The following is a 27699-nucleotide window of genomic DNA, read 5'->3' on the forward strand; positions in this document are numbered from 1 at the left end:
TTCTAATACATTTTCATTGTTGACAGGTGATATCTTACTTATAGAAAACACCAGTCAATGGAAATGAAGGCTTCATCACAAATACTCAATAGTTATTTTATGGAGAATTGCGCTTTGCAGAATAATGTGATTACTGACACATAAGTAGCAGGGAATTCCAAAGAAGAGCTTATTCTAATGTTTAGGATACAAATAATCTTCCCCAGGAGTTATGACTCCTTGATATCCCTGAATAAAGGAAACATATTTATTCAAACCGTAAACCTATGCTGCTTTTGGGATGTAATGTTTATTTTGGAGGATGAAAACTGCTTATTCAGTGCCATCAGAAAGCATTCACACCCTTTTACTTTTTCCACATTTTTTTTGTTACAAAATGGGATTAAAATGGATTTAAATGTCATTTTCTGTCAACTATCTACACAAAATACTCTAATGTCAAAGAGAAAGAAAAATTCTAACACTTTTTTTCAAATCATGAGAAATTAAACAGTATTCAACCCCCAGAGTCAATACATGTTAGAATCACCGTTGGCAGCGATTTCAGCTGTGAGTCTTTCTGGGTAAGTCTCTAAGAGCTTTCCACACCTGGATTGTGCAACAGTTGCCCATTATTATTTTCAAAATTCTTCAAGTTCTGTCAAATTAGTTGTTGATAATTGATTGCTTGACAACAATTTTCACGTATTGCCATAGATTTTCAAGCAGATTGAAGTCAAAACTGTAACTCGGCCACTCAGGAACATTCGCTGTCTTCTTGGTAAGAAACTCCAGTGTAGATTTGGCCTTATGTTTTAGGTTATTGTCCTGCTGAAAGGTGAATTCATCTCCCGGTGTCTGGTGGAAAGCACACTGAACCAGTTTTTCCTCTAGGATTTGGCCTGTGCTTAGCTCCATTACATATTCTTTATCCAGAAAAACTTCCCAGTCCTTAAAGGGATACTTCGGGATTTTGGCAATGAGGAAATGTATCTACTTTCCCAGAGTTAGATTAACTCGTGGATACCATTTTTATGTTTCTGCGTTTTTCTGGGAAAGTAGATAAAGGTCCTCATTTTCCAAAATCCCAAAGTATACTTTTAACGATTACCAACATACTTATAACATGATGCAGCTACCACTATGCTTGAAAATATGGAGAGTGGTGCTCAGTAATGTGTTGTACTGGATTGGCTCCAAACATAACGGTTTGTATTCCGGACAAAAAGTTAATTGCTTTGCCGCATTTTTTACAGTATTATTTTAACTGCCTTTTTGCAATAGAATGCATGTTTTGGACAGGCTACCTTCTGTACAGAATACCTTCTTTTCACTCTGTCATTTAGGTTAGTATACAATGTTGTTTATCCATCCTCAGTTTTCTTTTATCACAGCCATTAAACTCTGTAACTGTTTTAAAGTCACCATGAACCTCATGCTGAAATCCCTGAGCGGTTTCCTTCCTTTCCGGCAACTGAGTTCGGAAGGACGCCTGTATCTTTGTAGTGACTAGGTGTGTTGATACACCATCCAAAATGTAATTAATATCTTCACCATGGTCAAAGGATATCAATGTCTGCTTTTAATTTTTTATACCCATCTATCAATAGGTTCCCTTCTTTGCAAAGCATTGGAAAACCTCCCTGGTCTTTGTGGTTGAATCTGTGGTTGAAATTGACTGCTCGACTGAGGGACCTTACAGAGAATTGTATGTGTGTGGTACAGAGATGAGGTAGTCATTCAAAAATGATGTTAAACACTATTACTGCACACAGAGCAACTTGTTATGTGACTTGTTAAACACATTTTTACTCCTGAACTTATTTAGGCTTGCCATAAAAAAGGGGTTGAATACTTATTGACTCAAGACATTTCAGCTTTTCTTTTCTAATGAATTAGAAACATTTCTAAAAACAAAATTCCACATCGACATTGTTGGGTATTGTGTGTAGGCCAGTGACATTTAAACTTTTTAAAACAATTTTGAATTCAGGCTTTAACAACAAAATCTGGAAAAAGACAAGAGGTGTGAATACTTTCTGAAGGCACTGTACTCTTGAAAACATTGTTGCAGAGATGGTGGTGGGACCGTGGGTGCAGGACCGTGCGGGCATAGGTTGGGAGAGTCGAAAGTCTGTAATGTTGTACTTCGTTCTTCCAATGTGACGTGCCTTGGTGGGTGGATCTGTCTCTTTAAATATTCCTTCCAGGCGGTTGTCTCGGTAACCCGGAAGCTTCCATTTCTAAGATTCCTTCCTGTTTTGTACATTTTAAGGAGGCAGTGTCAGTGGATGCTGGATGATTGTTATTTGGACATTCGCTTGTTACGTGTTGGTATGTGATTCAAGCAAATTGCATGATTGTAAAATAAAATAATATTTCACTGACGTTAACTGCCATGCACACGTGTGAAACGAACGCTTTGCTCCTGGAGATGGCTTGACGTATGTGCATGCACACTCCCTGTCCCTGGGTTTAGGTTGTTTGGATACCTCTACCTCTTGCACGCAAGTGCTTGCATATTCATGTCTAGCTATATTGCTTAGCTAACTAGCTACAGTAACTTACTAAAATGTCAGCGCCTGTTATTTCCGAAGTTAGCTAGCTACATGATATTTGCCATAACTTTCCTTTGCAGTTGCATGCTTCTGCAATCCATAGCAGGTTAACTACTTAGCCTCATTTAATTGAATTGCCTTCACTAGTAATGTACCTATCTTTAAAATACAAACAATGTAGTTGTTCATGTTACATTGTAACTATATAAAGTGGGAGCCCCATGTTCTATTCCCTTCCATGTAGAATGACCTGCAGTGATCCACAAGAACAGAAAATCCATGCTTACTCGACCCTGCACTTTTATACTGTTCAATTTGTGGATAACCATGGCCCAGATTTCTGGCCAGGAGGATAAAGAGAAAACAACTGCACTGAAAGGTAAGCAACTAGCTAGCTGGTCTTGGCTTCCTTGTACAGTTGAGTGTGATAATGGGTTTGTATAGTACTGAAAATGGCGAATCTCTAATTGTGCACACTCACAGCTTGAAAGTAAATGTAAGCTAGTCAACTTCTATTTCTTGGTGTCCGTTGTGTTGTCTGTCACAAGGGCCATTGAAGACTGGTGAACAGTGCTCCTACTGCCTGTCACCTAGACATTTGTTTGCCGAGAGGACTCTAGTTTGAGAGTAGGAAGGGCTATATATAGTCTGATCCTGCTAAAGGGAGAAATGGGCTTTGCCCTCTCAATCTCTAGCCTATAGGGTACTTTTTTCTCTGCATATCCCCTTTGTTTTTCCACAGGTTCCAGTAAAGATGGGACACACACTGCCTATGTTTGAATTTAGTATTTAGGATGCTTTCCCCTCTTTTCCTCGTGTAGGCTAAACATATTTATTCAATTTACATGGAACAGCTCTGAAGAGTGTTGAATGGGCAATCTTCAGTTCAAACAATAACAAATCGGGGACCCCACTTCTGTTTTGGTGAACAGCTGAGAGATGAAGCTGGAGAAATGTAACCACTCTCAAATTGATAGACAGAGCTATGGCTGCAAGGACTGACCATCCCAGATAATAAACACAAAAATAATAAACACAATATGCAACAATTTCAAAGATTTCTACGAGTTACAGTTCATATAAGCAAATCAGTCAATTGAAATAAATTCATTAGGCCGTAATCTATGTATTTCACATTACTGAGAATACAGATATGCATCTGTTGGTCACAGATACAAAAAAGGTATGGGCGTGGATCAGAAAACCAGTCAGTATCTGGTGTGTCCACCGATTGCCTCATGCAGCGCGACACATCTCCTTCACATAGAGTTGATCGGGTTGATTGTGTCCTGTGGAATGTTGTCCCACTCCTTTTCAATGGCTGTGCGAAGTTTCTGGATATTGGCAGGAACTGGAACATGCTGTCGTACATGTCGATCCAGAGCATACCTAACTTGCTCAATGGCTGACATGTCTGCTGAGTATGCAAGCCATGGAAGAACTGGGACATTTTCAACTTCCAGGAATTGTGTACAGATCCTTGAGACATGGGTCCGTGCATTATCATGCTGAAACATGTGGTGATGGCACCAGATGAATGGCACGACAATGGGCCTCAGGATCTCGTCATGGTATCTCTGTGCATTCAAATTGCCATCGATAAAATGCAATTGTGTACATTGTCTGTAACTTATGCCTGCCCATACCATAACCCCACCGCCACCATGGGGCACTCTGTTGACATTGTTAACATCAGCAAACCACGTACATGTGGTCTGCGGTTGTGATGCCGGTTGGACGTAGTGCCAAATTCTCTAAAATGTATGTTTGAGGCGGCTTATGGTAGATAAATTAACATTAAATTCTGGCAATACCTCTGGTAGACATTCCTGCACTCAGCATGCCAATTGCAAGCTTCCTCAAAACATGAGACATCTGTGGCATTGTGTTGTGTGACAGAACTCCACATTTTAGAGTGGCCTTTTATTGTCCCCAGCACAAGGTGCACCTGTGTAATGATCATGCAGTTTAATCAGCTTCTTGATATGCCACACCTGTCAGGTGGGTGGATTATTTTGGCAAAGAAGAAATGGTCACTAACAGGGATATAACCTGTTACTAACAGGATATAACACACTTTACGTGTTGCGTTTATATTTTTGTTTAGTGTAGTTTTGACCATGTTTTGAAGCTATACAGTGTTTGGTTTACATTTTCATTATTCTTTACTTATTTGAGCTGTTCTTGCCATAATATGGACTTATTTTACCAAATAGGGATATCTTCTGTATACCACCCCTACCTTGTCACACAACTGATTGGCTCAAATGCATTAAGGAAAGAAATTCCACAAATGAACATTTTAAGAAGGAACACCTGTTAATTTTAAATGCATTCCAGGTGACTACCTCATGAAGCTGGTTGAGAGAATGCCAAGCGTGTGCAAAGCTGTCAAGGCAAAGGGTGGCTATTTAAAAATATATTTTGATTTAACACTTTTTTTGGTTACTACATGATTCCATATGTGTTATTTAATAGTTTTGATGTCTTCACTACTATTCTATAATGTAGAAAATAGTCAAATTAAAGAAAAACCCTTGAATGAGTTGGTGTTTTAAAACTTTTGACCGGTAGGATATGTAGCAATTGCAAATTGCCCCTTTTTAATGTATTTTTTGTTATGACTTCTAACTATGTCCAAGCACTCTGCAATAGCCTAGGTTTGTTTCCTTCTGTAACTTGCCTAGCCTAATTAGTTGTTGTTGTATATTATGAAACTGTACTGAGAGGAAACATTACTACAACACTGTAAATATGAATACCTAGCCTTAGCCTATTTTATTTGTTTCATTCTGCTAAACCAACATAGTCTTCCCAGCAACAATTGTCACAGTTCTAGTCACACTAGTTCTAGTCACACTAGCAACAGATGAGATGAGGCTAGGCCTTTGACTGCCTGTGTGTTTCAGCAGGTTCTGAGTGTAAATGTTGCTAATATTGATTCTCTGTGTCCCTCCCCACACCTGACCCAGACTTGTTGTCCAGAATAGACTTAGACGAACTAATGAAGAAGGACGAACCTCCACTCACTTTCCCCAAGACGCTTGAAGAGTTTGAGTATGCTTTCAACGAGCGTAAGTCATATCATTTCAATTTTGTGTGGATGTCTTGCATGGAAATTATTGCTTTGCATTTAACATTACATTTTTAGCAAAATTATTTGAACAATCTCGGAATTGAAAAGATTCCGCATCATTTGAATGCACAGGAAATTATCCTCATTTTGAGACCATATTAGAGAACCTGTCTCGGATTCTTCCATTTCTCTCTCTCTTCTGCTCTCTCCCTCTGTCCTGCACTGCTTTTGTCTCTTTCTCTTTTGCTCTCTCTCCTGCACTTCTCTCGCTTGCTCTCTCTCTTTCCATCTCTCTTTCTCTGTGTGACAGCCTCTGCTGGCTGGCTATGTGGCTGTCCTGAGGAAGACATGTTGTGTATTCTACGGCCTGTCAGTAACCTACTCAGCCTTGCACTCAATCTGACGGAGGATTTGCATAGCCTTGCTGCCCTTAAGAACAGGCCCGGGCTGCCACGGCTGAGGAGCCTGCCTTGGGTGTCTTCTTCACTCTCCAAGAATATCATTTCTATATAAAGCCCCTCCGGCTCAGTGCGGAGATAGCTCAGTGCTGCCATGACTGGAGGGTATTCTTCACCAACACCCAAGTTAGCCTATGTCTAAATAGTGTAAAAAATAGGACCATATTTAAGAGGCTGTATACAATTGAAACCGGTATCTTAATTATAAAGATGATGACTTCGTCACAGTAGCCCTCCGGTTTTTCATTACTGGAAATCCAAGGTTATGTACACCTATTACGCTCCAGAATTGAGAACTGCATGCTAATTATGCCAGAAAAAGGGGAGACATTTTGAGGAAACCTATTCCTCTGAGAGGCTGTGTTGTGGAGGCGATGGAGCTGAACTCTCATACACACACAAGTGCGCACACCCAAGTGCACACACACACACTTAATTACAGTGCCTTCAGAAAGTATTCATACCCCTTGACTTATTGCACAGTTTGTTGTTACAGCCTGAATTCAAAATGGATTAAATTGATTTTGTTTCTCACCCATCTACACACTGTACCCCATAATGACACAGTGAAAACATGTTTTTAGACATTTTTGCAAATGTATTGAAAAGGAAATACATAAATACTGTTTCTGATTTATATACAGTGCCTTGCGAAAGTATTCGGCCCCCTTGAACTTTTCGACCTTTTGCCACATTTCAGGCTTCAAACATAAAGATATAAAACTGTAATTTTTTGTGAAGAATCAACAACAAGTGGGACACAATTATGAAGTGGAACGAAATTTATTGGATATTAACTTTTTTAACAAAGAAAAAACTGAAAAATTGGCCGTGCAAAATTATTCAGCCCCTTTACTTTCAGTGCAGCAAACTCTCTCCAGAAGTTCAGTGAGGATCTCTGAATGATCCAATGTTGACCTAAATGACTAATGATGATAAATAGAATCCACCTGTGTGTAATCAAGTCTCCGTATAAATGCACCTGCTCTGTGATAGTCTCAGAGGTCCGTTTAAAGCGCAGAGAGCATCATGAAGAACAAGGAACACACCAGGCAGGTCCGAGATACTGTTGTGGAGAAGTTTAAAGCCGGATTTGGATAAAAAAATATTTCCCAAGCTTTAAACATCCCAAGGAGCACTGTGCAAGCGATAATATTGAAATGGAAGGAGTATCAGACCACTGCACATCTACGAAGACCCGGCCGTCCCTCTAAACTTTCAGCTCATACAAGGAGAAGACTGATCAGAGATGCAGCCAAGAGGCCCATGATCACTCTGGATGAACTGCAGAGATCTACAGCTGAGGTGGGAGACTCTGTCCATAGGACAACAATCAGTCGTATACTGCACAAATCTGGCCTTTATGGAAGAGTGGCAAGAAGAAAGCCATTTCTTAAAGATATCCATAAAAAGTGTCGTTTAAAGTTTGCCACTAGCCACCTGGGAGACACACCAAACATGTGGAAGAAGGTGCTCTGGTCAGATGAAACCAAAATCGAACTTTTTGGCAACAATGCAAAACGTTATGTTTGGCGTAAAAGCAACACAGCTCATCACCCTGAACACACCATCCCCACTGTCAAACATGGTGGTGGCAGCATCATGGTTTGGGCCTGCTTTTCTTCAGCAGGGGCAGGGAAGATGGTTAAAATTGATGGGAAGATGGATGGAGCCAAATACAGGACCATTCTGGAAGAAAACCTGATGGAGTCTGCAAAAGACCTGAGACTGGGATGGAGATTTGTCTTCCAACAAGACAATGATCCAAAACATAAAGCAAAATCTACAATGGAATGGTTCACAAATAAACATATCCAGGTGTTAGAATGGCCAAGTCATAGTCCAGACCTGAATCCAATCGAGAATCTGTGGAAAGAACTGAAAACTGCTGTTCACAAACGCTCTCCATCCAACCTCACGGAGCTCGAGCTGTTTTGCAAGGAGGAATGGGCAAAAATTTCAGTCTCTCGATGTGCAAAACTGATAGAGACATACCCCAAGCAACTTACAGCTGTAATCGCAGCAAAAGGTGGCGCTACAAAGTATTAACTTAAGGGGGCTGAATAATTTTGCACGCCCAATTTTTCCGTTTTTTATTTGTTAAAAAAGTTTGAAATATCCAATACATTTCGTTCCACTTCATGATTGTGTCCCACTTGTTGTTGATTCTTCACAAAAAATTACAGTTTTATATCTTTATGTTTGAAGCCTGAAATGTGGCAAAAGGTCGAAAAGTTCAAGGGGGCCGAATACTTTCGCAAGGCAGTGTAAGTATTCACACCCCTGAGTCAATACATGTTAGAACACCTTTGGCAGTGATTACAGCAGTGAGTCTTTCTGGGTAAGTCTGTAAGAGCTTTGCACACCTGGATTGTATAAAGAGTGTTGGTCCCATGTTTCATGAGCTGAATAAAATATCCCAGATTGTTTCCATATGCACAAAAAGCTTATTTCTCAAAAATGTTGTGCAGCAATTAGTTTAGATTCCTATTAGTGAGCATTTCTCCTTTGCATTCAGGACATTCTTTCAGCCAAAACAATGTGCAGCTTGACTTTAGTACCTTATTGCAAAAAGGATGCATGTTTTGGAATATCTGTATTCTGTACAGGCTTCCTTTTCACTCTGTCATTTAGGTTAGTAATGTGGAGTAACTACAATTCCACTTTGACATTACGGGGTATTGTGTGTAGGCCATTGACACAACATCTGGCCTTAGTCCATTTTAAATTCAGGCTGTAACACAAATGTGGAATAAGGGGTGTGAATACTTTCTGAAGGCACTCTAGGTGTACATAACCTTGGATTTCTAGTAATGAAAAACAGGAGGGCTACTGTGAAGAAGCCATCATCTTTATAATTAACATACATGTATCAGTTGTATAAAGCCTCCTAAATGTTTAATTCATTACATGGTCATATAATTATTTTCTGCATTGTTGGGAAGGGCCCATAAGTTAGCAATTCACTGTTAGTCTGCACCTGTTGTTTACAAAGCATGTGACAAATAAGATTTGATTTGAGACACACACACACCTTGCATGTAGGGTTTCATTAGGATCCACTCTTCCTTCTGTTAAGTGCTACTGTTTAATAGCTCACTTCTCGCCCCACTGTGTATGCATAATAGATTATTAGTTTTTGCCGGGTTTGCCGTTGCGGAATAATTGAGAAAGTATGAGACCCTCCGGCTATTTCGGTTAAGTACGTATACTTTCAGTATTTTAGCTTTATGGGTTTTGCAGTCTTAGAGGTCACAATTACATTTAATACTGTTTTGTTCTTCGATATGTTACAGTGTCGACAGCAGGATAGATGGTTATGTTACAGTGTCAACAGAATGATAGATGGTTATGTTACAGTGTCGACAGAATGATAGATGGTTATGTTACAGCGTCGACAGAATGATAGATGGTTATGTTACAGCGTCGACAGAATGATAGATGGTTATGTTACAGCGTCGACAGAATGATAGATGGTTATGTTACAGCGTCGACAGAATGATAGATGGTTATGTTACAGCGTCGACAGAATGATAGATGGTTATGTTACAGCGTCGACAGAATGATAGATGGTTATGTTACAGCGTCGACAGAATGATAGATGGTTATGTTACAGCGTCGACAGAATGATAGATGGTTATGTTACAGCGTCGACAGAATGATAGATGGTTATGTTACAGCGTCGACAGAATGATAGATGGTTATGTTACAGCGTCGACAGCAGGATAGATGGTTATGTTACAGCGTCGACAGAATGATAGATGGTTATGTTACAGCGTCGACAGAATGATAGATGGTTATGTTACAGCGTCAACAGAATGATAGATGGTTATGTTACAGTGTCGACAGAATGATAGATGGTTATGTTACAGTGTCAACAGGATAGATGTCCTCATTGTTAAGCATTGTATTTGGAGGTATTAAACAGATGCAGTGATAATTGTTTAGTTTGAAAAAGATGCTCGTAGTCTTGAATTGCTCTCCCTCATCACCTTATTCTGTGCTTGTTGTGTTATTGTGAAATGAACTTGGGCTGTAATAACCACAGGTGTTAAAAGTTCTCCCATGGAAACAATGAATAACACTATGGTCGTAGTGTATTTCCTAACGTACTACCCCTACACACACGGCCCCCTGTCGCTCCCCACTGGCTAGGCAGAGTGGTGGTGGTGGTGGGTGGGGTGAGTGACCAGGGTCAGTGAGAGGGATGGTTGATTGGCTGCCACCCAAAGACCAGCCTCCAAGGCAGCGTGAGAAACAGTTGTGGTGGTCCGGCTGACACCCAACGCCCCCTCTCAGATCTCAGGTGGATAGGGCTACAGAGGCATGTGATGAGGCCAGGGTGAGAAACAGGGAGAGAGAGAAGGGAGGAAAGAGAGGGAGGGAGAGCAAGTTAACGCCACACCAGCTGTCTGGGCCTCGGCTGCCAGACGTCCCAGAAGGCCGTTGGAGTCGTGACTGGAAGAGGGCTCCGCATCCGCGGGCCTTGTACCTGCCAGATGGGGGAATGGCAGCCAAACTCTTTAATTGCAGGAAGGGAGAGAGGCGCAGAAAAGCAAGGCCTCCATCTGAACTGAAGGTCAAAGCTAGTTTGCTTCTTTTGACAGGCGGAACTACTTCAGCATGTCCATACGGAGGTAGAAACCTAACAAGCACTGCATTTTTTTCCCTCCTACCGCTGCTTTGCTCCTCACACCATCATTATCTTTCCTGTCATAATTAAGCGGCAGTCAGTTTGAACAGCGGCGTTCAGTTCTCTCTTTCTTTGGGGAGCCGAAGATTTGGTCCAAAGTTATAATTCCAAACCCTTGTTCCAGCCTCAGCTAAATGCAAAAACTTGATGGGGTCAATTCTGTTTTAATGGATATCGTGATTGACTAATTGATATTCAACACATGAATTGGAAACCTGTTATACTCTTTGAAGATTTTTCAATTTATAAATGATGTTTCAGTAGTTTGCCAGATTAACCCCTGACCTGGAACAAAAAGACTTGAGGTACTGACAGAAGTTTCTCTACTACACCCCCTGGAGAGGGTTTTCATTCAGTCCCAATGAGTAGGACTAGATTAACACGATGTCTCTCTCCCTCCCTCTGTTTCACTGTCTGTCTCACTGTCTGTCTCCCTGTGTCTGCCTCTCTCTTTGTTCATCTCGCTCCCTTTCTCTGTCTATCTGCCTGCCTATCAGAGGGCCAGTTGAGGCACACTACGACAGGGGAGGCGTTTGTGTTCAACGCCCGAGAGGATCTCCACAGGTGGAATCAGAAACGCTACGAGGCGTTGGGAGAGGTACTTATTGTTGCTGCTCCCCCTCTTCACCCCCGTTCATCCCCCTCTAACTCTATCAATCTCCAGTGTTGGCCTATGTTCTCTTGTTGTTAGTACTACTGCAGTACTATTCCTTTGCCTTTTGTACTGAGATGGTGCTGTTCTGTTTTACTATAGCAAATTAAGTTAATTAAAACAAGACGAAAGAGGTAAGGAATTTATCCTGATTTTCCTGAAATTGAAACTATCTCTGACAGGGTATTATTAAGGGAAACTGGTGATGATTTTGATTCCTCTCTGCTCCCCAGTTTTAATAACGCTTTAATTGGATTCAGAGAGGAAGGTGAACATGCACGCATACACACACACACTTTTTATTCCTTGGATTTGTCTTCTAAAGGGTCAGTGCATCATGTATTTGTCTCTGTCTGGTACATATCCTGAGAGTAAAGTGTGTTTGTGGGCATGGCGCATGGAAGGGAGTGGTGGATCCGTCCTTGGCAGGGAGTGGTGGATCCGTCCTTGGCAGGGAGTGGTGGATCCGTCCTTGGCAGGGGGTGGTGGATCCGTCCTTGGCAGGGGGTGGTGGATCCGTCCTTGGCAGGGGGTGGTGGATCCGTCCTTGGCAGGGGGTGGTGGATCCGTCCTTGGCAGGGGGTGGTGGATCCGTCCTTGGCAGGGAGTGGTGGATCCTTCCTTGGCAGGGAGTGGTGGATCCTTCCTTGGCAGGGGGTGGTGGATCCTTCCTTGGCAGGGGGTGGTGGATCCTTCCTTGGCAGGGGGTGGTGGATCCTTCCTTGGCAGGGGGTGGTGGATCTCTGTCTCTGTGTGTGTGTTAGTCTGTGTGCGTGTTGTGCGTGATCAGGATTGGTTTACCCTGATTTATAACTGGCTCAGCATTACAGCTGTTTATACCTTCACACTCAAAAGACCCTTAACATACGATTAAACATAAAGTTCTCCATAATGCAACCGCTGTGTCAGATTTCAAAAAGGCTTCTCGGCAAAAGCACACCATGCGATTATGTTAGGTCAGCGCCTAGCCACAGAAAACCATACAGCGATTTTCCAACCAAGGAGAGGTGTCACAAAAGTCAGTAATAGCGTTAAAATTAATCACTTAACTTTGATGATCTTCATCTGATGGCACTCCCAGGTCTCCATGTTAGACAATAAATGTTTGTTTTGTTCGATAAAGTTTATGTCCAAACATATGTCATCTTTATGTCCAAATACCTCCTTTTTGTACGCGCGTTTAGTCCAGTAATCCAAATGCACAAGGCCAGACGGAAAGTCAAAAAAGTTCTATTATAGTTCGTAGAAACATGTCAAACGATGTATATTATCAATCTTTAGGATGTTTTTATCATAAATCTTCAATAATATTCCAACCGGACAATTCCTTTGTCTTTAGAAAGGAAAGGGAATGGAGCTCGTGCTCACGGCCGCGAGCGATAAACAACTCAAGGCTTTCAGCCAGACCCCTGGTTCAAACAGCTCTTATTTGCTCCCCTTTCACAGTAGAAGCCTGAAACAACGTTCTAAAGACTGTTGACATCTAGTGGAAGCCTTAGGAAGTGCAATCTGAGCCCATAGACACAGTATATTGGATAGGCAATCACTTAAAAAAACTACAAACCTCAGATTTCCCACTTCCTGGTTGGATTTTTCTCAGGTTTTTGCCTGCCATATGAGTTCTGTTATACTCACAGACATTATTTTAACAGTTCTGGAAACTTTAGTGTTTTCTATCCAAATCTACTAATTATATGCATATTCTAGCTTCTGGGCCTGAGCAGCAGGCAGTTTACTCTGGGCACCTTATTCATCCAAGCTACTCAATACTGCCCCCGGTTCCCAAAGAAGTTAATTCCTCCAGGCCCTCGCCACTGTTACGGCTCCAGCGTGCGTGCGTGTGCGTGTGTGTGTTCATTCCGAAGTCAGTTTATTTTCTCTGGCTTCAGCTAAAATAATATCTGCCATTGATTTCAAGATATATTTTGCTGTTTTTTTATACTTTCTTTTTTTTAATACTTTCTGTTGAAGCTTACATCTACAGTTGAAGTTGTAAGTTTACATACACTTAGGTTTGAGTCATTAAAACTCGTTTTTCAACCCCTCCACAAATTTCTTGTTTACAAACTATAGTTTTGGCAAGTCGGTTAGGACATCTACTTTGTGCATGACACAAGTAATTTTTCAAACAATTGTTTACAGAAATATTATTTCACTTATAATTCACTGTATCACAATTCCAGTGGTTCAGATGTTTACATACACTAAGTTGACTGTGCCTTTAAACAGCTTGGAAAATTCCAGAAAATGATGTCATGGCTTTAGAAGCTTCTGATAGGCTAATTGACATAATTTGAGTCAATTGGAGGTGTGCCTGTGGATGTATTTCAAGGCCTTCCTACAAACTCAGTGCCTCTTTGCTTGACATCATGGAAAAATCAAAAGAAATCAGCCAAGACCTCAGAAAAAAATGGTATACCTCAACAAGTCTGGTTCATCCTTGGGAGCAATTTCCAAACGCCTGAAGGTACCACATTTATCTGTACAAACAATAGTACTCAAGTATAAACACCATGGGACCACGCAGCTCTCATACCGCTCAGGAAGGAGACGCGTTCTGTCTCCTAGGTATGAACGTACTTTGGTGCGAGAAGTGCATATCAATCCCAGAACAGCAAACAGCAAAGGACCTTGTGAAGATGCTGGAGGAAACAGGTACAAAAGAATCTATATCCACAGCAAAACCAGTCCTATATCGACATAACCTGAAAGGCTGCTCAGCAAAGAAGTCATTGCTCCAAAACCACCATTAAAAAGCCAGACTACGGTTTGTAACTGCACATGGGGACAAATATTGTACTTTTTGGAGAAATGTCCTCTGGTCTGATGAAACAAAAATATAACTGTTTGGCCATAATGACCATCGTCATGTTTGGAGGAAAAAGGGGGATGCTTGCAAGCCGAAGAACACCATCCCAACCGTGAAGCACGGGGGTGGCAGCATCATGTTGTGGGGGTGCTTTGCTGCAGGAGGGACTGGTGCACTTCACAAAATAGATGGCATCATGAGGCAGGACAATTATGTGGATATATTGAAGCAACATCTCAAGACGTCAGTCAGGAAGTTAAAGCTTGGTCGCAAATGGGTCTTCAAAATGGACAATGACCCAAAGCATACTTCCAAAGTTGTGGCAAAATGGCTTAAGGGCAACAAAGTCAAGGTATTGGGTTGGCCATCACAAAGCCCTGACCTCAATCCTATAGAAAATGTGTGGGTAAAACTCAAAAAGTGTGTGAGAGCAAGGAGGCCTACAAACCTGACTCAGTTACACCAGCTCTGTCAGGAGGAATGGGCCACAATTCACTTATTGTGGGAAGCTTGTGGAAGTCTACCCGAAACGTTTGACCGAAGTTAAACAATTTAAAGGCAATGCTACCAAATACTAATTGAGTGTATGTAAACTTCTGACCCTCTGGTAATGTGTTGAAAGAAATAAAAGCTGAAATAAATCTCTCTACTATTATTCTGACATTTCACAATAAAGTGGTGATCCTAACTGACCTAAAACATTACATTTTCACTAGGATTAAATATCAGGAATTGTGAAAAACTGAGTTTAAATGTATTTGGCTAAGGTGTATGTAAACTTCTGACTTCAACTGTATGCGTGCTTCAAAATATGTAGGAATGGAGTATGTATCTACGAAGTGCCCTCCGTGCTCTGTTTTACATACTTTGATTTGGACTGATATTCCGACCCTCCCGTGCTCCAATTTGCATGCTCTGATGTGCTAATCACACACCAATGTTTAAATTTGTTGTAATATTTTGTTAATTTGCATCCCCGCTATTTTGCTTTTAATTTTTCTGCTCATTCTTTGAAGTTCAAAGAGAAAGATGGACTCTTTGATGGGATTACCTGTGTGTTTTTCACTTCTAATCCAGGTACGTCCTTAGAGAACTAGCCTTATGTGTAGTCCTTCCTGTCTTTAGCTGACGGAGTTATCCAGCATCTGAAACGCTGGAAGCAAACATTTAGTAGTGCGGAACAGAGGCGTTTGACCTTCTTGAACTCAGACATCAGACTCAGGCCCAGACGTTTAGAGATGGAACGCTCATCAAGGAGCCAGCATGCTAATGAGATTTGGTGGTTACCAGAGACAGCATCTCATTGGAACATGTGATAGGCTATGTCACTGGTGACTCTAGCTGTGATAACGATACATAACGAGAGAGGGGTGTGGCTAAAGTTGGCTTGGACCCCTGTCTGTCTCCGTCTGTATGTCTGTCCATCCATCTGCCTTGAGGCCAGGTTAATTCACAGGGCCGGGCGATGATTGTCACTCTCATGAAATGACACAGAAACTCTGTCTGGGCAGATGGAATAGAATAATCAAAGTTAATCAAATGGCTAGTCAGACTATGCATTGATCCCATTATTTTGTTCTTTTTTTATTGTTGCACTGACACTCTTGCACAGGCTCAATGTACACTCACTGGACTCACAAACACTACACACACTCACAAATGCTACACTGACACTCCAACACACACATGCATATTGATCGCCACAAACATATTCCTTCACACTCTTCATACACTGCTGCTACTCTGTTTATTATCTATGCATAGTCACTTTTATCTCTACCTACATGTACATATTACCTCAAATACCTCAACTAACCTGTACCCCCACACATTGACTCTGTACCGGTACCCCTTGTATATGTATATAGCCTCATTATTGTTATTTTGTTGGCTTACTATTGTTACTTTAGTTTATTTAGCACATTTTTCTTACTTACTTTTTATAAACTCTGAATTGTTGGTTAAGGGCTCGTAAGTAAGCATTTCGCGGTAAGGTTGTATTCTGTTGTATTCTGCGCATGTGACATACCATGTTGTGGATTTAATAGGAGTTAATAGTAGTTAGGCCCTATGAAATGAATCAGGGTAATAGGACACTATATTCCTATGGACTGGGTCTGGGCTGGTTAGCTATGGTCTAGTTCTGTCTTTTGGACATAATCATTTTCCACCATTGAAAATGAGGGGGTCTTTCTTGTCTAAAGATATTTCTGTATTCTCTTATACATTCAGGGTTTTAATGGCTATTGTACATGCTCTCCCTGAGTCTTTTGGGCTATGAAGAGCAGGTCAAGGTTTAGGGGTGAGCGCAGAGAAAGCCCCTGCTGCTGAGAGCCCTCGTTCACAACAATGGCCTTCCTGAACCCCACAATGCATTGTGCGGAGGTGGAGAGAGGGGAAAGGAGACGCGGTGTCCTTCTCTGATTGTCCCTAGTGCTAGGAGTGTGGGGGTGGGAGAGCGCCCACCCACCCTGCGTAGGTGGGGGGTACCATCAGCTCGCTCTCTCTCTGTCTCTATCCCTCCATCCCTTCCATGGACCTGCCAGTCTACAGAGCAGAGCTAGCTGCGCAAGTGCAGTGCTAGGGAAAATGGTGTCTGCATTGTGAGAGACATCACAACACCAGATGTCCAATTTGCACTTCAGCCTTGTCTGAATGGGAAGACGATGTGGAGAATGTCTTGATGGCCGCGTAGAGGAAAGATCTGCAGCTGGGGTTGAATGCAGGGGCATTGCATTGTGGGCCCAGATTATAATTCTTATTCTTGTTTATTTATCTATTTTTACAGCTTAATACGAAGATCTTTCCAAGGAGCACAAATGCTTTACTGTATTCTACATGTTCTGGAAACTGTTTGATTAATGTCCCAGTTTGTGGTGAATTAGCATATTGAATTGTTTGAAAACTTGTGAATACTTGCCCACTAAGCCACTAATTTAAGGAGCTGTTTGTTGAAATAAATTTCTGTTGTGTGGATCCCTGTGGATGTGTCTCTGAGGGCTCCTACCTGAGCAGCGGTGTGGCAGGAGACAGTAACAGGTTCGTAGGGAGGTGCTCACAGTCAGGAGCTGTGATTAAATAACATGGTGGGTGCTCAGTCAGCCGATCCACGTTCTCCCCGTTAATATCTCCCACAATTGTCTTTAGTGGCTGCGTGGAAATAGCCTAGCCCGCTACACACACTCATACAGACACACAAATTGAACGCTATCTAGTACCCCTTGGAGCTGTGGCTGTCTATTTCAGAGTGTGTGTGCATATAGTACCAGTCATAGGGTTTGGAGACACCTGCTCATTCAAGGGTTTTTCTTTATTTTGACTATTTTCTATGTTGTATAATAATAGTGAAGACATCAAAACTATGTAATAACACATATGGAATCATGTAGTAAACAAAAAAGTGTTAAACAAATCACAATATATTTAAGATTTTAGCCACCCTTTGCCTTGATGACAGCTTTGCCATTCTCTCAACCAGCTTCATGTGGAATGCTTTTCCAACAGTCTTGCTGGAGTCTCCACATATGCTGAGCACTTGTTGGCTACTTTTCCTTCACTCTGCGGTCCAACTCAACACAAACCATCTCAATTGGGATGAGGTCGGGTGATTTTGGAGGCCAGTTCATCTGATGCAGCACTCCATCACTCTCCTTCTTGGTCAAATAGCCCTTACACAGCCTGGAGGTGTGTTGGGTCATTGTCCTGTAGAAAAACAAATGATAGTCCCACTAAGCGCAAACCAGCCATGCTGGTTAAACTGTGCCTTGAAATAAATCACAGACAGTATCACCAGCAAAGCACCCCCACACCATAACACCTCCTCCTCCATGATTCACGGTGGGAAACACACATGCAGAGGTCATCCGTTCACCTACTCTGCATCTCACAAAGACACGGCAGTGTGAACCCAAAATCTCACTTTTGGACTCATCAGACCAAAGGACAGATTTCCACCGGTCTAATGTCCTTTGCTCTTGTTTCTTGGCCCAAGCAAGTCTCTACATCCTATTGGTGTCCTTTAGTAGTGGTTTCTTTTCAGGAATTCTACCAATTCGACCATATTCTGTGTACCACCCCTATCTTGTCACAACACAACTGATTGGCTAAAATGCATTAAGAAGGAAAGAAATTCCATTCATTTTTGCAAGGCACACCTGTTAATTGAAATGCATTCCAAGTGACTACCTAATGACAACAGTGTGCAAAGCTGTCATTGAGGCATGGGTGGCTACTTTGAAGAATCTCAAATATAAAATATATATTTGTTTTGTTTAACACTTTTTGGTTTACTACATGATTCAATTAGTTATTTTCAATGTAGAATATATTGAAATAAAGAAAAACCCTAGAATGAGTAGGTGTCAAAACTTCATAGGCTGTTGTTTGTGTGTGTGATCCAGGATAACCTTTTAAGGTGTGTGTGTGTGTGTGTGTGTGTGTGTGTGTGTGTGTGTGTGTGTGTGTGTGTGTGGACGTGTTTAACTATTTTTGTGGGGACCAGATGTCCCCACAAGAATAGTAAACAAACAAAAATGTTGAAATATAATTTGACCAACTGGGCACGTTTTGTTAGTCCCCACAAGGTCAAATGCTATTTCTAGGGGGTTAGGGTTAGAATTACCTTTAGGGTTAGGAGCTAGCGTTAGTTTTAGGGTTAGGAGCTAGCGTTAGTTTTAGGGTTAGGGTTAAATTTAGGGTAATGGTAAGAGTACAGGGTTCAGGTTAGGGAACATTTTGAATGGGACTGAATTGTGTGTCCCCACAAGGTTATTTGTACAAGACTGTGTGTGTGTGTGTGGTGAGTGTGTGTAGGATCAGGGTGAACTGGGCCTTGTAGAGCACAGTGAAAGTGTAATTGTTGCTGTAAGTGATAGTTCCCCCTGATATGTGACTGCCATAAGGCCTAGGTGGATTTGTATGTGGCTGTTAATAAATGAGTATTTTTCTCCCCTCACCGCATATGTGGGTGACACACACACTCTATTCTAATGAACCTAGGCACAGCCAGATGGTTCTATTATGAAGATTTCTTTTTCTGTCTGTCTGTCTGTCCTGTCCTGTCTGTCTGTCTGTCTGTCTGTCTGTCTGTCTGTCTGTCTGTCTGTCTGTCTGTCTGTCTGTCTGTCTGTCTGTCTGTCTGTCTCTCATATATATTCAATTCAGGGGCTTTATTGGCATGGGAAACATATGTTAACATTGCCAAAGCAAGTAAAGTAGATAATATACAAAAGTGAAATAAACAATAAAAATGAACAGTAAACATTACACTCACAGAAGTTTCAAAAGAATAAAGACATTAAAAATGTCATTATGTATGTATACTGTGTTGTAATGATGTGCAAATGGTTAAAGTACAAAAGGGAAAATAAATATGGGTTGTATTTACAATGGTGTTTGTTCTTCACTGGTTGCCCTTTTCTTGTGGCAACAGGTCACACATCTTGCTGATGTGATGGCACACTGTGGTATTTCACGCAGTAGATATGGGAGTTTATCAAAATCGGGTTTATTTTCGACTTTGGTATCAAAATTTGTTTTGTTTCTAATTATTTGTGGAACTGTGTAATCTGAGGGAAACGTGTCTCTAATATGGTCATACATTTGGCAGGAAGTTAGGAAGTGCAGCTCAGTTTCCACCTCATTTTGTGGGCAGTGTGCACATAGCCTGTCTTCTCTTGATAGCCAGGTCTGCCTATGGCGGCCTTTCTCAATAGCAAGGCTATGCTCACTGAGTCTGTACATAGTCAAAGATTTCCTTTATTTTGGGTCAGTCACAGTGGTCAGTTATTCTGCCACTGTGTACTCTCTGTTTAGGGCCAAATAGCATTCAAGTTCTTTTTTTGTTAATTCTTTCCAATGTGTCAAGTAATTATCTTTTTGTTTTCTCATGATTTGGTTTGGTCTAATCGTTTTGCTGTCCTGGGGCTCTGTGGGGTCTGTTTGTGAACAGAGCCCCAGGACCAGCTTGCTTAGGGGACTCTTCTCCAGGTTCATCTCTCTCTAGGTGATGGCTTTGTTATGGAATGTTTGGGAATCGCTTCCTTTTAGGTGGTTGTAGAATTTAACAGCTCTTTTCTAGATTTTGATATTTAGCGGGTATTGGCCTAATTCTGTTCTGCATGCATTATTTGGTGTTTTACAATGTACACAGAGGATATTTTTGCAGAATTCTCAATTTGGTGTTTGTCCCATTTTATGAATGGACCCCAGGCCTCACAACCATAAAGGGCAATGGGTTCTATAACTGGTTCAAGTATTTTTAGCCAGATCCTAATTGGTATGTCTCATTTTATGTTCCTTTTGATAGCATAGAAGGCCCTTCTTGCCTTGTCTCTCAGATCGTTCACAGCTTTGTGGAAGTTACCTGTGGCTCAAATGTTTTGGCCAAGGTTTGTATAGTTTTTTGTATGCTCTAGGGCAACTGTGTCTAGATGTAATTTGTATTTGTGGTCCTGGCGATTGGACCTTTTTTTGGAACTCCATTCATTTGGTCTTACTGAGATTTACTGTCAGGGCCCAGGTCTTGCATAATCTCTGCAGAAGATCTAGGTGTTGCTGTAGGCCCTCATTGGTTGGTGACAGAAGTACCAGATCATCAGCAAACAGTAGACATTTGACTTCAGATTCTAGTGGGGTGAGGCCGGGTGCTGCAGACTTTTTTAGTGCCCTCGCAAATTCGTTGATATATGTTGAAGAGGGTGGGGCTTAAGCTACATCCCTGTCTCACCCCATGACCCTGTGGGAAGAAGTTTTTTTGCCTATTTTAACCGCACACTTGTTGTTTGTGTACATGGATTTTCTAATGTCGTATGTTTTTCCCCCAACACCACTTTCCATCAGTTTGTGTAGCAGACCCTCATAACAGATGGAGTCAAAGGCTTTTTTTAAATCAACAAAGCATGAGAAGACGTTGCCTTTTGTTTTGGTTTGTTTGTTTGCCAATTAGGGTGTGCAGGGTGAATACGTGGTCTGTCGTACGATAATTTGGTAAAAAGCCAATTTGACATTTTCTCAGTACATTGTTTTCAGTGAGGATATGTACGAGTCTGCTGTATGTGTGGTTGGTACATCCCTTCGTACAGTTAAAGAACTCAAAGCCCCTCTTTACCACCAGTGGGTCTTGTGTACTTTACATGCAGTTTAATTTATCAAATGAACAGTAAATATTGAGTGTTTGTGTAGTTAAACACACACACATACAGAGAGGGAACAGTAGGCCTCTACACTACTGTTTTCCCGTTAGCTGGCACCAGGGCGTGCGAAGGCAATGGCGAGCCCTCACACCCCTATCAGTCACGGCTGTTTTGTTTGGAAGTTAAGAGGAGCAAAATAGCAGCTGTCTCTCTTGATATATCACTTCTCATCACTCCTCAAACCCCACAGCACGGCTGGAGGAGAGAGAAGGAGGGAAGGAGGGAGGGAGTGAGGCAGGGAGGGAGGGAGTGAGGCAGGGAGGAGGAGGGAGGGAGGCAGAGAGAGAAAGAGGCAGAGAGAGAGGCAGAGGGAGAGAGGGGGAGGCGGAAAGGGGGAAAGTAGGAGGCAGAGAGAGGGGGGAAGCGAAGAGGGGGTGGTGGGGAGGCAGAGAGGCGGAGAGAGGGGAAGGCAGAGAGGCAGAGAGAGGGGTAGGCAGAGAGAGGGGTAGGCAGAGAGAGAGAGGCAACGAGGGCGAGAGAGAGAAGAGGGGGAGGGAGGCAAAGAGGGGGAAGGAGTGAGGGAGGCAGAGAGGGTGAGGGAGTGAGGCAGGGAGGGAGGGCGGGAGTGAGTGAGGCAGGCAGGCAGGGAGTGAGGTAGGGAGGAAGAGAGAGGGGCAGGTGGAAAGGGGGAGAGTGGGAGGTAGAGAGAGGGGAGGCGGAGGGGAGGATGAGGGGAGGCGGAGAGTGGGGGATGCAGAGAGAGAGAGTGGGGGAGGCAGAGAGAGAGAGTGGGGGAGGTTGAGAGGGGGAGGCAGAGAGAGGCGGAGGGAAGCAGAGAGAGAGGCGGAGGGAAGCACATACCCGGAGATGAGAGAGAGTGTGGGAGGGAGAGAGACAAAGAGAGACAGGGAAAGAAGAGAGAGGGATGAGCTTCTGCATTTTTCAGCTTGTTTTTATAAAAATAAAGTTTTAGAGTTAGATAAACTTGGATTTTTCGGCGAGGGCATATACAGGATACTACCCTCCACAACATTTTTTATTTTTAACCTTTATTTAACTAGGCAAGTCAATTGAGGTATTTTGGTAGAGCATGGTGTTTGAAACGCCAGCATGGTGTGTGCAACGCCAGGGTCGTGGGTTTGATTCCCACGGGGGACGAGTACAACAACAAAAAAGAAGCATGAAATGTATGTATTCACTACTGTAAGTCGCTCTGGATAAGAGCGTCTGCTAAATGACTAAAATGTAAAAAATGTAAGAACCAATTCTTATTTACAATGACGGCCTAGGAACAGTGCGTTAACTGCCAGATTTTTACCTTGTCAGGTCAGGGATTGGATCCACCAACCTTTCGGTTACTGGCCCAACGCTCTAACCACTAGGCTACATAACCTTCACTCCATATCAAAACTCCAAACCTACAACCTGATTTTGGACAACATTGCCTGGAAGGATTCCTACTACCAAAGAGTTTTATTTCCAAAATATACAGCAAATGCTCTGGCAAACAAACAGCAGAAAGCTGAAAACAACCTGGAACTGTGTGAGTACTTTTAAAGTCAAGAAGATAAATACGTTACAATGATATTTTACTTTATAAGGACTGAATGCTAAGTTAAGGCTACTAAGCTTGCTAGGACAGATCATATCTGACTGCAACTTCAATTAGCACTGAGGTGTGAAGTGAGAGGTGTCAAAGCCCAAACTACCAGATGTGAAACAGGGAAGGGACTCAGTGTATGCTAATTTGGTATAGAGCAGACCTAACTCACTCTATTCAATTAATCCAAACAGGAACATTTTACATTTGGCTAGAAATTCAAAAGGAAATTATCTCAACAGAGAAAAATGTCCTCCTGTGTGCTACCCATATCCCTCCACTAGAATACTTTAATATACTTTAATGAAGACTGCTTCTCTGTCCTGGAGGGGGAATCAATCATTTCCAGGCCCATGGACAAGGTACTAGTCTGTGGTGACCTAAATACCAGAACTGGACAAGAACCTGACACCCTCAGCACACAGGGGTACAAACACTTAATTGGAGGTGACAGCATTCCCTCCCCCATATACCCCCATAGGCACAACTACAACAACATAACCAACAAAAACGGGTCACAACTCCTGCAGATCTGTCGCACGCTGGGTATGTATATAGTCAATGGTAGGCTATGAGGGGACTCCTACGGTAAGTACACCTATAGCTCATCTCTTGGCAGTAATACTGTAGACTACTTTATCAATGACCTAAAACCAGAGTCTCTGAGTGTTCACAGTCAGCCCACTGATACCCTTATCAGATCACAGCAAAATCACAGTCTACTTAAACAGAGCAATACTCAATCATGAGGTATCATAGCCAAAGGAACTGAATAATATTAAGAAATGCTATTGATGAAAGGAAAGTATAAATTCTCATTTAGACCAGCGGTCCCCAACCCCCGGGCCGGTCCGCGGGTCATTTGGTACCGGGCCGCAGAGAAAGAATAAATAACTTATTTTATTTCCGTTTTATTTATTATCTGGGTCTGAACAATGTTTTATTTTGAAAATGACCGGACGGCTGTCTGGTTTAACTACTCGGATTAAGGAGGTTGCACCTGAATATGAGTCTACGCATTGTGTCATTCACAGGGAAATGCTGGCTAGCCGAAAAATACCACCGGAACTTAACAGCGTATTGAATGATGTCGTTAAAGTTATTAACCACATCAAAGCACACACCCTTAACTCGCGCCTGTTCGAGCAGCTTTGTGAGGAGATAAACGCGGAGCACAGACATCTTCTCTTATACACAGAAATAAGATGGTTATCCTGAGGGAGATCGTTGGCCAGAGTGCTTGAATTAGAGAGCCGCTGCAGAGATTTCTCTCAGAAAAAAAAGTCACCGCTGGCAGCACATTTCAGTGACGAGGAATGGGTCGCAAAACTCGCTTACTTGTGCGACATATTCAACCTGCTCAATGAACTCAAATCGGTCACTTCAGGGGAAAATGACAACTGTCTTCAAGTTGGCAGATAAAGTAGCTGCATTTAAAGCCAAACTGGATTTGTGGGGACGGCGCGTGAACAGAGGTATATTTGACATGTTTCAAACATTGGCGGGGATTTTGGAAGAGACTGAGCCTTCATTGTCCCAGCTGGTGCACGATCACCTGTCTTTGCTTTTAAGAGTTTGAGCGCTACTTCCCAACCACAAAAGACCCACGAACTGCCAAGGAATGGATCCGCGACCCATTTGTCAACAAACCAGGTGAATCCAGTATGTCTATGCAAGAAGAAGATCAACTGCTGGAGATCGCAAATGACGGCGGCCTTAAAAGTATGTTCGAGACAACAACTCTGCCGGTTTTCTGGATTAAAGTCACGGCAGAATACCCTGAGATCGCCACAACAGCACTGAAAACCCTGTTGCCATTTCCGACATCCTATTTGTGTGAAGCGGGATTTTCTGCAGTGACAGCAACCAAAACAAAATTACAGAGTAGACTGGACATAAGCAACACACTTCGGGTGTCATTGTCTCCCATTACCCCTAGATGGGACCGTCTCGTTGCAGAGAAACAAGCTCAGGGCTCCCACTGATTTAGCGTTATGGTGAGTTGTATTTTTCATGCACTTTATATTTGTTTTTGTGTTGTATCTTATTTTTAAGGCATGTTTAAACGTTACCATAGCGACCAGAGAGTGTTAGGGGGCAGAGAGGATGTTATTCATGTTATGTTGTTGGTGCGATGTTACGAGGACGCTGCTAATAAAGTTGCATACGAGTACACAGTGGATTCACGTTTATTATTATATTTAAAAAAATACCACCGTTTTTATGCCGGTCGTATCATTTTATTTTGTGTATTTATCCGCCACACCTTAAAGGCCGGTCCGTGCTAATATTGTCTTACATTAAACCGGTCTGTGGCCCAAAAAAGGTTGGGGACCGCTGATTTAGACAACTTCCTGGACAAAACATTCCACTGTAATAGTGAAGGTGTAAACTTGACAGTAGAAAACTTAAACAGTATATTTGACCTCTCAGCTTCCCTATTAAATAAAACAAATGTAAAACAGAAAACTGAAGAAAATTAACAACAATGAAAAATGGTTGGATGAAGAATGCAAAAACCTAACAAAGAAATTGAGAAACCTATTCAACCAAAAACATAGAGACCCAGAAAACCTGAGCAAACGCCTTCACTATGGTGAATCACTAAAGCAGTACAGAAATACACTACGGAAAAAGAAGGAACAGCATGCCATAAATCAGCTCAATGTCATTGAAGAATCCATAGACTCAAACCACTTTTGGGAAAATTGGAAACACTAAACAAACAACACAAAGAGTTATCTATCCAAAATGGAGATGTATGGGTAAACCACTTCTCCAATCTTTTTGGCCCTATAACAAAGAACAAACAGCAAAAACATATACATGATCAAATACAAATCTTAGAATCAACTATTAAAGACTACCAGAACACACTGGATTCTCCAATTACATTGAATGAACTACAGGATAAAAAAACAAACCCTCCAACCCAAAAAGGCCTGTGGTGTTGAAGGCATCCTCAATGAAATGATCAAATATACAGACCACAAATTCCAATTGGCTATACTAAAACATCATCCTTAGCTCTGGCATCTTCCCCAATATTTGGAACCAAGGACTGATATCCACAAAAGTGGAGACACTTTTGACCCCAATAACTACCGTGGGATATTTGTCAACAGCAACCTTGGGAAAATCCTCTGCATTAACAGCAGACTTGTACATTTTCTCCGTGAAAACAACGTACTAAGCAAATGTCAAATTGGCTTTTTACCAAATTACCATACAACAAACCAGGTATTCACCCTGCACACCCTAATTGACAAACAAACCAAAACAAAGGCAAAGTCTTCTCATGCTTTGTTGATTTAAAATAAGCTTTTGACTCAATTTGGCATTAGGGTGTGCTATACAAATTGATGGAAAGTGGTGTTGGGGAAAAACATACGACATTATGAAATCCATATACACAAACAACAAGTGTGCAGTTAAAATTGGCAAAAAAACCATTTCTTTCCACAGGGCCATGGGATGAGACAGGGATGCAGTTTAAGCCCCACCCTCTTCAACATATACAGTACCAGTCAAAAGCTTAGACACACCTACTCATTTCAGGGTTTTTCTTAATTTATTCTAATTTCTACAGAATAATAGTGATGACATAAAACTATGAAATAACACATATGGAATCATGTAGTAACCAAAGAAGTGTTAAAAATATATATTTTATATTTGAGATGCTTAGCCAATTCTTAGCCAAAATAGCCAACCTTTGCCTTGATGACAGCTTTGCACACTCTTGGCATTCTCTCAACCAGCTTCATGAGGTAGAAACCTGGAATGCATTTCAATTAACAGGTGTGCCTTGTCAAAAATGTTTTTGTGGAATTTATTTTCTTAATGCGTTTGAGCCAATCAGTTGTGTTGTGACAAGGTAGGGGTGGTATACAGAAGATAGCCCTATTTGGTAAAAGACCAAGTCTATATTATGGCAAGAACAGCTCAAATAAGCAAAGAGAAATGACGGTCCATTACTTTAAGACATGAAGGTCAGTCAATCGGTAACATTTCAAGAACATTTCAAGCCTTCCCTGTAGCTCAGTTGGTAGAGCATGGTGTTTGCAACGCCAGGGTTGTGGGTTCGATTCCCACGGGGGGCCAGCAAAAAAAAATGTATGAAATTGTATGAAATGTATGCATTCACTACTGTAAGTCGCTCTGGATAAGAGCGTCTGCTAAATGACTAAAATGTAAAAAAAAAAAATGTAAATGTAACTTTGAAAGTTCCTTCAAGTGTAGTCGCAAAAAACATCAAGTGCTATGATAAAACTGGCTCTCGCGAGGACCGCCACAGGAAAGGAAGACCCAGAGATACCTCTGCTGCAGAGGATACATTTATTAGAGTTACCAGCCCAAATAAATGCTTTACAGAGTTCAAATAACAGACACATCTCAATGTCAGCTGTTCAGAGGAGACCGCATGGATCAGGTCTTCATGGTCGAATTGCTGCAAAGAAACTACTAAAGGGCACCAACAAGAAGAATAGACTTGTTTGGGCAATGGACATTAGACCGGTGGAAATCTGTCTTTTGGTCTGATGATTCCAAATTTGAGATTTTGGGTTCCAACCCCCGTGTCTTTGTGAGATGCAGATTAGGTGAACTAATGATCTCTGCCTGTTTGGTTCCCATCGTGAAGCATGGTGGAGGAGGTGTGGGGGTGCTTTGCTGGAGACACTTTTGTGATTTATTTAGAATTCAAGGCACAGTTTAACCAGCATGGCTACCACAGCATTCT

General features: G+C 41.9%; 1 protein-coding gene across 1 annotated transcript in view; it reads left to right on the plus strand.

The window, feature by feature from the left end:
* The first annotated feature begins 2065 nt into the window (after positions 1-2065).
* The window catches only part of LOC106585793 (cotranscriptional regulator ARB2A homolog), a 324101-nt gene continuing 298467 nt past the window's right edge, over positions 2066-27699 (plus strand). The window contains exons 1-4 of the mRNA XM_014172421.3: positions 2066-2313; positions 2782-2916; positions 5510-5611; positions 11262-11362. Coding sequence (XP_014027896.1) covers positions 2817-2916; positions 5510-5611; positions 11262-11362 — 303 coding nt within the window. The 5' untranslated portion in view covers positions 2066-2313; positions 2782-2816. The remainder of the gene's footprint in view (positions 2314-2781; positions 2917-5509; positions 5612-11261; positions 11363-27699) is intronic.

The sequence above is a fragment of the Salmo salar genome, chromosome 24 (assembly GCF_965601325.2).
Source record: "Salmo salar chromosome 24, fSalSal1, whole genome shotgun sequence".
Lineage (NCBI taxonomy): Eukaryota > Metazoa > Chordata > Actinopteri > Salmoniformes > Salmonidae > Salmo > Salmo salar.